This window comes from Chiloscyllium punctatum, chromosome 40, assembly GCF_047496795.1.
Source record: "Chiloscyllium punctatum isolate Juve2018m chromosome 40, sChiPun1.3, whole genome shotgun sequence".
NCBI lineage: Eukaryota > Metazoa > Chordata > Chondrichthyes > Orectolobiformes > Hemiscylliidae > Chiloscyllium > Chiloscyllium punctatum.
Window position 1 is genome coordinate 12,372,065 of NC_092778.1, and position 13,081 is coordinate 12,385,145.

Consider the following 13,081-nt stretch of genomic DNA (forward strand, 5'->3'; position numbering starts at 1 on the left):
CTTTACACCACCTCCTGATATTGCAGTAAGAAATTCTTCAGAACACAATCTGGAAGCACTTGTTCCTCACTGCCTTTTACATTACCACTGTCCCAGTCGACTATACAGGTAATTAAAGTTCCCCACTGTATCCACTTTGTTTGCACCTCTCTGTAATTTCCTTGTTGATTTGTTCCTCTCTGTCCATTCCATTAGCTGGCAGTCTATGTATTACACCTTTTTCTTTTTCCTTGGCTCTAGCCAGATAGAATCAACCTATGAACCCTCTTTCTGCAGTGCTGTCCTGACCCCATCCCTTTTCTTCTTTTTCCTTTTTTTTTTTGTACATCTTGTAGAGAGGAATATTTAACATCCAGACCTGCCCTTCCATAACCAGAGCTCCATGTCAGCACAAAGTAATTTATGCTTTAAACCACCCGATCTTATCTAAAATATAAAATAAAAGCAAATTACTGCAGATGCTGGAATCTGAAACCGAGAGAAAATCGGGAAAATCTCAGCAGGTCTGGCAGCATCTGTGAGGAGAGAAAAGATGTTTCGAGTCTAACTGACCCTTTGTCAAAGCTGATCTTATTTATGCTGCTGTATGCATTCATCTGATTTTAGATTTGGTCACATTCTCCCTCAATCTGACTTGACCTGTTAATTTACTATCCTCTACTTTTTAGTGCTGTCTGCTTCATCCAACATTTCATGAACCCTGGCATTACTTTATAATCTTCTCCTCTGGTTCACATGTCCTAAGTATAAAGCCTCCCCAACAGGTCTAGCACAATGCCTCACTCGCAAGGAACTCTATCCCGGTTCTGTTCCGATGCAATCTGTACAAATGAGATCTGTCCCAGTCTTGATATCCCAGGAATCTAAAGCTGTTCCTCTTAATCTTGCAGTCATGCATTCCCCTTTCTTCTCTTCCTACTTTTTGAGCTCACTTGCATTTCACGTTGGGAGTAATTCAAAGATTTAAAATAGCATTGAATAGCCTTTATTGTCACATTTACTCAATGAGTGTAGCAAATAATTTATACGTTGCCAATTTCAGCGTTGACTTGGATGTAAGCGTACCCAGACACAGCTTCTTTTATTATAAGATTTCTACATTTTGGGCTCCTGTTTGCTCATTTTTAAATCTAGCACCCTAAATTCTGGGCCATGTGTCTGCTACATGTGCCGTTTTGAGTACTGATTTAAATATTGGTTCAGTTTAGCTGAGTAGTTATTTTACATATGTAGTTTCTTCAGTTTTCTTGTAAGTTAATACAACGTTTGCATAGGATAATGAGCAATTAAATAATTGTCAGCACACATTGACCATTAATACAGTATTGTTACCTGTGCTATTGACTTCCCATTACCATCTAGAATGACATAGGGATCCTGAAAATATTGAGGTGAATTTTAAATTTTTGCAGTCAGTGTTTTGTTTACGTGACTGATGATTACATATTTTTGTCTTGCACAAATATGCCTCATGGTATCTGATTCTCGACATATCCCAGTTTGTAGTCCGTTCTTTCATCACTTGTAAATGCAGTTGTAGTTATTGTAGATATAGTCAGACCAGACAAGAAAAAAGTGACTTTGAAGGAATGCCCTGGCAAAACTATCTGGTACAGGTAATTTGCTAATTTTGCTAAGTTTTAATGTACTGCAATGTGCACATGTGGATTCGTGGTTGAATTGTGACTTGCAGTATTTGCTTTCTGCCACTAGAGCACGCTGAGAGGCTTCTCTATCTGTAGCAGTGCACTTTTCATTTATATCTTAGTATTTTCAAACTTGGCTCCTGGTTTAGCTTAGACAGTTTCAATTGCTGTGTCCAATGTAAACGCATAATTTTAGACCAGGAAGGCAGTAATTTTCTAAATTGAGTATAGAAGCAGGCATTCTGTCTAGTACATTCTGTGAAGATCTGCCTACACTAATCCCATTTTCCAGCTTTTGGCTGTGCCCTTAGAGGCTATGACAATGCAAGTTAGTATCTAAGTATTGTTTTTATAATAGTTTAACTGCCCTTGAGAAGGCAGTAGTAGGGGTGCCAGCCTTGCCAATGGCATTCACATCAGGAATAAAAAAAATATTTTTTGAGCAAGCTTTTGGTTATAACTTCTCCTTTCCCATTTGCTCAGTGTAATTTTCTTTTTATCCAGTAAAACATCTAAGGATGCTTCACTCCATTATGTTGCTATTTAACACAAGTTGACATTGTTAGATGTCATTCCTCACCAATTCTAGCTCTCACTGGGTAGTGGTGTGTAATTTTTCAATTATGGTATTTCATGCTTGAGATTTTGGACTTTTCCCAATTTTGGGCCAAATTTGTTTTTGTGATTAGCCATGAGTGGCATTGGCACAGTTAACCTGCGGTGGTACCAACTCGAGGTTTCCTTAGCAAATGACTTTCTTTGAAACAAAAAGTCTAGAGAATGCCTCAGAGTGCTCCAGGTTGTAGAATGATACTTTGCAAGCATGTTTGCAGGTATAGACCTCAGGAAATGTTGCTTCCTTCATGTGTTCTAGGAGAGAGTGAGGACTGCAGATGCTAGAGATCAGAGCTGAAAATGTGTTGCTGGAAAAGCACAGCAAGTCAGGCAGCATCCAAGGAGCAGGCGAATCGATGTTTTGGGCATGAGCCCTTCTTCAGGAGTCCCTTTCTCACTGCACACCCCAGATCACCACCTCTGCCCCATTCCTGAAGAAGGGCTCATGCCCGAAACGTTGATTCTCCTCCTTGGATGCTGCCTGACCTGTTGCGCTTTTCCAGCAACACATTTTCAGCTCCTTTGTGTGTTCAAAGATAATGGATAATGTAGCGTTAGGGGTCAAGTTTAATTTGTGATATGATAATGAAAAATAACAGAAAATGATACAATGTCAATGATCTTGCTCTAATTTGCAGCTTTGTGGCAAAGTGAAGCTGCAGCAAGATCCTTCCTAAATCAAGTCAGTGCTGTCATGTTGCAGTGACTACATAATATTGATTTTTAAAATAACTTCTTTTTTCTCTTTGCAACAGAAGCTATAAAGAAGTCTGACTCAGAACTTCAGAAAGCTGTAAGTAATTTAGGCACTGTGGTTTTGAATAATAAACATTCCAATTGCAAGTTATTCGTCTGACTGTTTTGTCTGTCTGATATAACTTAAGTGAACTGTGTTCTGTATTGACTTCTGTTATTCAATATTTCCCAGTGGAACTGCGGAAATGTGGCACTGTTTTTATTTGCAAACTACACAGTCTGTACTTAAAAAACATTTATTTATGTTCTCTTGACCTTGCCAAATTACTTCTCTTCTGAACAGTAACAATTAGCAAGGAGAGCAGAGAACAGCAACACAAACAATATTGTGATCTCAGTCTCCAAATCCCTTTATGTTTCACTGTAAGTGGATATCTTTCTTTTTTCAGGGCTGGTTGTGTAGCAATGACGCCTCCATTTCTACTGTTTTCCACAAGCAATCATCTCACTTTATCAGTTGGCTTGAACACGTGGGACCAATGAGTAACTCTAGAGGACCTCCAATATTTTCCACACTCTTCAGGAGTTGCATAAACCCTTTTTTTTAGTACTCAGGATGGGTGTCCAATGTTTTGAGGAACATTTTAATATTTCAGAATGGGCAGATGGCATTCTGCAGGATCCTGGGGGCAAGGGTTCAACAAGATGTCTTGTTTCAAAAGAGAAATTCTGTGGAGTGTTACAACTGATGTTGGTAGGTGAGGAGTTCAGTGTGATGACTACACCAGACTGTATAGAACATCTTCATCCCACGAGAAAAGAGAACTTGCAAATTGCAGAGGTCTGAAAGAATAGTAGAAAATGTTCAAAACCATAATTATCTTTCAACTGATTCTTTTTTCCATCAAATTTTCAGCTCTGCTTTATTGCTGGCTGATATGTATCTTGCATTTGTCTCCCAGTGTCTAATCGAAGCAGTGATTCTGTTGGACCTGATCTGTCGACAAGATCCTTCATTTGTGTATCGAGCCTTTCCAGTGGTGAAAGCACTATATGGGAGGATCTGTGCAGATTCTGGTTTTGCCAGAGTTCTGCTTCCAGTTGTTCAATTCTATCTAAATCACAGTAAGTCTAACCTAACCTGTTAAGATGCTGTTTAAAATCTACCTCTTTGGTCATCTGCACTGACATCTGATGATATCTCCTTGCTGTCAAAATCTGATGCTGCTGTGACGTGCTTTAGGAAGCTTTTACTAAATTAGAGGAGCTATGCAAATATAAATTGTTGTGAGTGATGTCACCCTGAATGAACATGAGCAAACTATCCTGAACTTTTGCACATTTCAGGTGAACTTGCAGCTGTGGACTCTGAAGCTATTTACAGACACTTATTCACCAAGATCCCTTCTGAACTATATCATGACTCAATGGTGGCCTTTGAAGTTGTCCAGTTTTGCAGGAGGAATAGAAAAAAACTGAGTGAGAATGTTGGTATTTTTCACAAGAGTTTTCCAAATATTTTCAAGGTGAGAATTGAATGTGTGTGGGATTCTGAGATCTCTCTCAATCTCTTCTAGCGGTGCTGGTGTTGGACTGAGGTGGACAAAGTTAAAAATCTCTCAACACCAGGTTATAGTCCAACACGTCTATTCGGAGCACCGTTCCTTCATCCAGGTGGTTGTGGAGGTTAGGATCATGCTCACTGTATTTATAGTCAAAGGAGTCCAGTGTCATGGAGATGTGATACAGAAAGCAATTTTAGATTAAAACTTCCCTATTTTATAATGGAATATGCTGGTTTCTGTTCTTTGTCAATCCCAGAACTACTTTTAAATTACGTTCTCAAGATATGGAGATGCCGGTGTTGGACTGAGGTGTACAAAGTTTAAAAATCACAACACCAGGTTATTGTCCAACAGGTTTAATTGGAAGCACTAGCTTTCGGAGCGCTGCTCCTTCATCAGGTGGTTGTGGAGAATAAGATTGTCTTTCAGCCTTATACTCCACAACCACCTGATGAAGGAGCAGCACTCCAAAAGACAATCCTGACGATAGCTCAGGTTTTTAAACAATAGGTGTGAAGTCTTTGTCCCAGTGCTATGCCAGACTGACAAACCCTTTGTATAGTTGTCGAGTTTTTCATGGGTTCATGCAGTTTTTGAGCAGAATAAAATTTAATTCTGCAAAAACAAATTCACCCCATAAGCTTAGATGTGTCCGCATGTAGGAGCAACTGATTGAGTGTGGATAAGAGTGCCTGTGTGAGCATATGAGAGAGAGCTTGTGTATAAGTGAAGGTCTGTGTGGGTGTTTGACAGTGTATTCTGCAGTGGGGTCACCTATCGTGTGACATGAACTCAAGGTCCTGGTTGAGGCCATCCCCATGGGTAATGAACTTGGCTATCAGCTTCTGCTCAGCCACTCTGCGTTGTTGCTTGACCTGAAGTCTGCCTTGGAGGATGGTCACCTGAAGGTACAAGGCTGAATGTCCCAGACCACTGAAGTGTTCCCTGACTGGGAGGGAACACTCCTGCCTGGTGATTGTTGTTGTGCGGTGTCCATTCATCTGTTGTAGCCTCTGCTCTGTCTCACCAATGTACTATGCCTCAGGGCATCCTTACCTGCAGCCTATGAGATAGACCACGTTGGTCGAGTCCCATGAGTACTCGCTGCGTACATGACACGAGGTGTCCCCGTGTGTAATGGTGTTACCCGCGTTGATACTCTGACACGTCTTGCAGCGGCTGCTGTGGCAGGGTTGTACAGTGTTGTCCTGAAGGCTGGGCAGTTTGCTATGAATCATGGTCTGTTTAAGGTTTGGTGGTTGTTTAAAGGCGAGAAGTGGAGACACTGGGAAGGTCTTGGCGAGGTGCTCTTCCTCATCAATAATGTGTTTCAGGCTACGAAGAATGTGGCGTAGTCATTCAGTTCCCAGGAAGTACTCCACAATGAAGGGTACCCTGTCTGTTGCTGCCTGTGTTGCTCCCTGAGAAAGTCATTATAATTTCTCACTGCGGCATGTCGGAACTGGCAGTCGATGAGTTGAGCATCATAGCCTGTTCTTATGAGAGCATCCTTGAGCACTTCCAGGCGCCCGTCGCATTCCTCCTCATCCTAACCGATCCTGTGTATGCAGAGGGCTTGTCTGTGAGGGATGGTTGTTTTTAATATGTTTCTGGTGGAAGCTAGAGAAGTGAAGCTGAAAGTTCTAATCGAAGATTGTTTACTATATCTCATCTCCATGACACTGCACTCCTTTTGACTATAAATTTTGTAAGCATAATCTTATAACATGGGCTAATTGTAACTCCTGCATTAATAGCAGGATACTAACCAGTACTGATTTGTTTTAGTCTCTTGTTCTGGATGTAAGCTGAATTTTTTTTTTGTTTTAATTCCTATGTCTTTTATGTCAGTTCCTAGCTTGGAATGCACCTTGTTTGTTCCCTGATTTCATTGAATTACTGCCTGAGCTGATTCGCCCAGACACATCGCTGGAGATCCTGCATTCGCTGCTTGACCTCCCTTGCCTGACTGCAGCACTTGAAGCCCAACTCAGGTATTGATAAAATTCAAGCTGGCCCTTCAGTGGCAGCAGGAGCTCAGCTGGAGATACTCTTGTCTCTAAGTCACAAGCTGTGCATATTGACTGCCATTCTGTCTATTTAGTAGCAGCAAATGCACGTTAAGTGTACTTCATTGGCTATAAACCGCTTCGTGCTTTCTGGTGGTCATGCAAGGTACTATATAAACATTTTTTTTCACCTATGATAATAAATGAAGATGTTTGGATGCTGGGTTAGGTGAAATGTCTCTAATAGTTTCTCTGTCCACAGGTGCTGTCTGATCTGCTGAGTATTTCCAGCATTTTCTGATTTGTTTTCTGATTCCCAGGACTGCTGCATTTTGATTGGAGGAACATGGGAGCAGAGTAGGCCATTGAGCTGGTCTACAATTTGACCCGATTGTAGCTAATCACTTACCAATGAATATTTTTCTGTTCTGTACTCATATATTTTTATTTGTCTTGTTTGTGGAGGCCATGTCTTTCATATCTAGACACCTGTCAATCTCTGATTTGAGCATACACATTGCTTCAGCATTCCTAACTCTCTCGAGTAAAAATTCACTACCTTCTGAGTGAAGAAATTGCTCCTCATCTCAGTTTTAAGAGTCTTGTCCTTTATTCTGAGACACTGTCCCAGTTCTAGACACCCATCAGAATGATTAACTGGGCCAGTTGGACAAGAATGACAAATGGAGTTTCATTCAAATAAATACAAGGTGTTGCATTTTGGTAAGACAAATCAGGTCAGAGATTTCACAGTTAATGGTCGGGAGTGTTGTTGAACAGAGAGATGTAGAGGTGCAGGTACATTGTTTCTTGAAGAAGGCATTTGGCATGCTTGCCTTCGTCAATTGGAATTGTTTCTGTGCTGTCTGACTCTGACTGACTCCACCATTTGACTTTCTAATTGCTTGCTGTATTTTCATGTTAGTTTTACCCTGCTCGAATTGCAATCTGTTTTGAGTGTATTAAAGGCTTCCCTTACCTCTACTCACTCCACCCCTCAAAAATTAATATACGCTTAGACAGTGATTGACTACAAGTTGCTCAGCCATAATAATCAGCTGAGCCCTTAACTGCCCACCTCCAACCTCCACACGGCCACTTTCCATCAGAAAGAGACAATACATTGGACACGGGATCTTTGACTGATCTCTCTTCTCCCTTGTTTAAGATGTAAAAGTGAATTGCGGTGGTGTTTTAGCTGAGTTCAGGGAAACGGGAATTCGACCTGTTAACTTCTGGGAGCTAATAGAGTTCAGGTCTGCATCGTTCAACACATTGACTTGCTCAATAATTACAGACAGCTGTGAAATTAACTTTTTGATAGATTAGCTCAATCCATACAAGTTAAATCCGAACTGAAAATGAGAGTGAAGTCTTGGAAGTAAAGGTTTAAAATGATGTATTTGTTCAAGAAAATGTAATTCAACTTTGTATTTGTTACCTGAAAATTGTACGTACATGTGTTTTGCTAACTTAGGCCTTGAAAGTAGACTAGTACCCTACTGAAACTGGTGTACACATTCACACGTTTCACAAAATGTTAAATACTAATTCTGTCCTTATGACAGATGCCAGAATAATTCTGCTAAAATCATGATGGGTCTGATTTCAGTGTGAAGAAGTACCATGAGCCGTGTATTTAAATGTTCAGTCTCATTCAGCAGCTGCTTTGTTTTGAATCCTTCAGGTCGCAGTCCTCTCTTGCAAGTGAGAAAATGATTACAGATCAGAACAGAAAGACTGTAAACTCTGCAGAAGCATTCCAGAACCAGTATTACCGGAGCATGTTTTCGTATATTCTCAGGGTCGAGGCAGGAGCTGGGGATACTATTGACAGGTACACAGACCCTAATAGTTTAATTTGTGGGCTATAATTGAATGGGAAACTTTAATTTGCAATCTCTGGGAATTGCGTTTTAGATGCACGTGACGTGATTTGATATTTTCACTTAAAAGCCAGAAAGGCTTTATCTATTTGAAATATTCTATGCCCATTGAAACATTAAAATAACATATATGAGGTCCTGACATTACAGCAAACAGGAATAATCGGGAACATCCTTGTAAGGCTGTCCTGAGTATCTATGCCTCAAACAATGCTAGACCAAGACCAAAGCTGGTTATTTGGTCTTTTATCTCATTGCTTTTTGTGAGGTCTTATTGGGTACAAATTAACTGCTGTGTTTCTGTAATGTAACAGAAATGACATTTACTTGAAAATTACTTAATATTTTGTAAAATGCTTTGGATATGCTGAAATAGTGGCTAAAGCATGTGCTGATTCTTAATCATGGGTTTTCTTCTACATTTCCCTGAGCTGGCTGGGTGGATTTGGGAAAAACAAAAACATGCAGGATCCAAAGGAAAGTGGACCCAAAATTGACTCTGTGGCAGGAAGCAAAAGGTCAATGGTGTTGGTGTACTGGACTGCTCTGTCCAGTGGGGTTCGATGGATCTCCTTCCTGGGTCTCTTGTATTTCATGCTACATATACAGAAGTGTGATTTAAGAAGTTTTCAGATGAAACAAAAACTGGCTCTGTGCTTGAAAGTGAGGAAGGAGGTGTAGAACGCAGGAGTAAATCAATGTATCAGTTTGAGTGAGCTGAAAATTGGCAAAAGTGTTCAGTCCAGCGAAGTGAGATAATAAATTTGAGGGCAAATAAAGGCATTATACAATAAGCAGATAATGTAAAATGCGAAAGAAAGACCTTGGAGATCATCGCTGTAGATTCCGGAAGGTAGCAGGTTAAGTAGGTAATGTGGTGAAGAATGTGTATATGATATTTTTGTTCACAGAGGTATAAGAATAGAAGAGTGGAGGGGTTGTAATAGAATGTACAAAACACTAACTTGGTCAAATCTAAAGCATTGTGTATATTTCTGGTCACTGCATTATAGGAAGGCTGAGTTTGCACTAATGTGGGTACAGACTAGATTTATGACGATGTCTTTGAAACTGAAGAGGTTGAGGAGGAATTTGATTGAGGTGTATAAGATTGATGGTTTCACATAGTTAGGGGACAGAGCACGTTAAGTGATCTTACTGACATGAACACAGGTGCATAGATTTTCAAATAATTGGTGGACGGATGTGGGGAATTCAAAGAGTCTTTTCTGCAGAGGGTAGTGGGACTATGGAACTCATTGTCTGAAAGTTTGGGAGAGTCAAAGTCATTGCACTTAACTATATTAGATAGGAACTTGTAGTGCCGTGACCTAATCAGCTACAGACCAAGAGCTAGAAGTGAGTGGCATTGGGCTAGATAGCTCTTTCTGATCAGCACAGATGAATTGAAATTCTATAGTTGTTTGGTGATTCTCCTCTTAAGGATCATCCAGTGCAGGCACAATACAAAGGGAAGGAAGGAAGAAACCTTTCAACTTGGGAGACTGTGTGTATGTATTCTAGTGATATACTCAAGAAGGGTATTGACTGAGATGGATGAATAAGATGGGGCATTTGGGGGAGGGTGCAATCTAAAGGAAGGTTAAAATATTAACAGTAATCAGGGCTTTTGTACAGCAAGAAGATATTAGAGAATTAACATTTCTGCAGCATGGAATAAGTATCTGTAGAGTAAATGAAGAGGTGAAAATGGCAAGTGTTTTTCTCTACTTATTGAGGATGTAATACCTTTTTCCTAGATTAAATCTGCTTCACGAGGTGCTTTTGGACATGGCTCAGCGGCCTAGAGTTGTACAATGTGCTCAGACTGTTCCCATTCTGTTGCAGGTTTTCTTCAATGTTGTCATCAAGGTAATGAAACATTTTTATAACAGACCTCATGAATTGCTTGGGTTATTTATCAGCGTCAGCCTGCTTCACTGATTCTGATTGAAAAAGACTTGACAGAAGAGGGGTCATACCAGACTAGAAATGTTAACTCTGTTTCTCTGTCCATAGATGCTGTCTGACTTGCTGAGCTCCAGAATTTTCTGTTTTTATTTCAGATTTCCAGCATCTACAGTAGTTTTGCTTTTATTTGAAAAGAAAATAATTTGTTACCAGTTTATATTGCCCTACAAATGGTGGTGAATGGTTGTGTTACTAAATTAGTAGTTGGTTTAATAATACAGAGAACACAAGTTCAAATATCACCCTGTACCTTTTGAGCATTTAAATTCCATTTCTAAATACCCATTTCAAAAAGGGGAAAGAAACGATCAATTTAAAAATAAAAAGCTAGTGTTAGTAAAAGTGGCTATGAAACTGTCAGATTGTATAAAGATTTAGTTAATTTATTGTTTTTTTTAAAAAAGTGATGTGACCATTTGTTTTCAAGGCCAGCTTTGATGCCCATTCCATTGTTGTCCTTAATGTGAGGCCATTCTGGAGTGCAATTAAATCACATTGCTGGGAGTCTGGAATCATCCGTGAGGATGGTAGATCTTCCTTCCCTGACATTAATGAATCAGTTGGATTTTTGTAACAGTCTACAGGTTGAATGGTTGCTATTTGAATTTCTTGTAAATATATTTCTTTTGAAAATTTTTTTTTAAAATATTGCAACAAATACGAAACAATACAATTCGAAACATTACAAAAAGAAACACATGAAAAAACCAACCCACCCTCATGTACAAATGTATAATCATACATAGAATATATATTTAAAAAAAACCAACAACAAACTAATAAGTAGTAATAACTCAGCTCAGCCAAACAAGACATTCATACATTCATACATTCACAGTTCCTCCTCCCCAGATAACGGACTCATGAAACACAGTCGTTACGGCTATATAAAAGCCCTTGTTAGTGTGGCAGTTAAATCTGTGTCAAGGTATTCCAAAAAGGGCTACCATGTCTTATAAAAATTCTCAGTTTTGTGGTGTACCATACTTGTGAGAAAATCCAGGGGAATCTGCTCCATAACAATCTTCCACCAACCCGACAGGCCTGGGGGGTTTTTGGATACCCAACCTAGCAAGATAGTCTTTCTTGCGTAAAAAGTGAGGATGTTGAAAAGTCTTGTCTTATACACATCTGCAGGGAACACACTGGGCAGGCCCAGAAGAAATCGGTCCTTCTCCACCCTTACACCCAAAATCCTCTCCATTGCACCTGCCACAGCATTTCAGTATGTTTGGAGCCTACCACAGGACCAGAGACAATGGGTAAGAGTGCCCGTGCCAACCTTACACTAGGGACGTGGTGAATATACCCCTGGTTTAAATTTTGACAAACTGTTTGGAGCCAACTAGACTCTGTGGAGAATCTTCAATTGTAAGGCATGGGTCCTATTGCAAATTGATACTTCTTGCGTTTTCCCAAATATATCCCCATGCCTCCAAGGAGGCCTCAACACCTAGCTCTCTCCCCCATACCCTGCAGAGTCGATCAAACCCATCTGAGGGTCACCCCCTCCCCCAATTGATGATATAAAGTACTGACAAAGTATATTCCCAGCACTGAGCACCCCCTTTCTATGTTGGATTTGTAGGGATCAGTCAAAAGTGTAATTTTTTTTGTGAATAAAATCCCTACTTGAAAAAAATGAAAAAGGTCCCTATTAGATAGCTCGTATTTCCATGCTAACTGTTTGAAGGACATCATAACATCTCCCTCAAATAAATTGCAAGACGCACCCCTAGCTGCCCAATGTTTAAAGCCTGAATCTGTCATCTCCGGTTGAAAACCCGGCATACCCACAAAAGGTGTTAAAGAAGATGTTTTGCCAATATTGCCTTCCCTCTGCTAAATTGCCCTCTATGCTTTAAAACTATTGATGACATTTGGGTTACGGCAATGTTCCCTAACTGTCCGCATTTTGTCCAAAAACAGCAATGCTATTTGAATTCTTTGACTTTAGCTTTTATTTCCACATTACATTATGTTCTAATTTCACGATTTGAGCCCATGTACCTAGAACATTTAGCCTCGGATTCTGGATTGTCAGTGCACTGCCTTTACCCTTATGTCACAATCTTCCCGTTTGTGGAAGGTGATGTTTACCTGGTAACCTCCAATCTGGGGTCTCTGGTGTCAGGCATCTTCAAGACTCTGCCACTATTTCAAGACAATGAGAGATGGACAATAAAGCTGATCTTGTCAAATTGAGACACTGGAAAATATATTTAAAAACCCTGATTGCTCTCTAAATTGGTACTGAGTCACGAGTGCCTCATTCTGGCCCCAAATCCATATGTCTTCCGTATTTTTTTCTCTCATTGCTAGTTACAGATGATTATTTTTAGAATATACCAGAATTAGAATTTACAATACTTGAGGTTAGAACATCTATCACTGACAGAGAATCAGACTTTGTGGAGTTGAGGACTGTATAATAAACTCTCACTTGTGCTGAGATTCTTAGTTACCATATGAGATTTTCCCTAGGTGCAGGAAAAGTTGCTAAATAATAAGTTCTGTATTCAGCTTTACGCCGCGTAAAGGCTCTCTGGCCTAAAGTGCATAGTTGGCCTTCTCTTTAATGTTAACATTATGGGGGATCCAAGATGGCGGCAACTCAGCAAGTCTGAGTCTATAGTGCTCCTCCCAAGACTTGGGCAAAGTGGGCCACCTACCCCCACCACACTCACCAAATC

General features: G+C 40.1%; 1 protein-coding gene across 1 annotated transcript in view; it reads left to right on the plus strand.

The window, feature by feature from the left end:
- ap5z1 (adaptor related protein complex 5 subunit zeta 1) overlaps positions 1–13,081 on the plus strand; it is a 67,328-nt gene that overhangs the window by 38,840 nt on the left and 15,407 nt on the right. The window contains exons 8-13 of the mRNA XM_072559305.1: positions 3,017–3,054; positions 3,920–4,082; positions 4,305–4,483; positions 6,374–6,516; positions 8,219–8,368; positions 10,178–10,289. Coding sequence (XP_072415406.1) covers positions 3,017–3,054; positions 3,920–4,082; positions 4,305–4,483; positions 6,374–6,516; positions 8,219–8,368; positions 10,178–10,289 — 785 coding nt within the window. The remainder of the gene's footprint in view (positions 1–3,016; positions 3,055–3,919; positions 4,083–4,304; positions 4,484–6,373; positions 6,517–8,218; positions 8,369–10,177; positions 10,290–13,081) is intronic.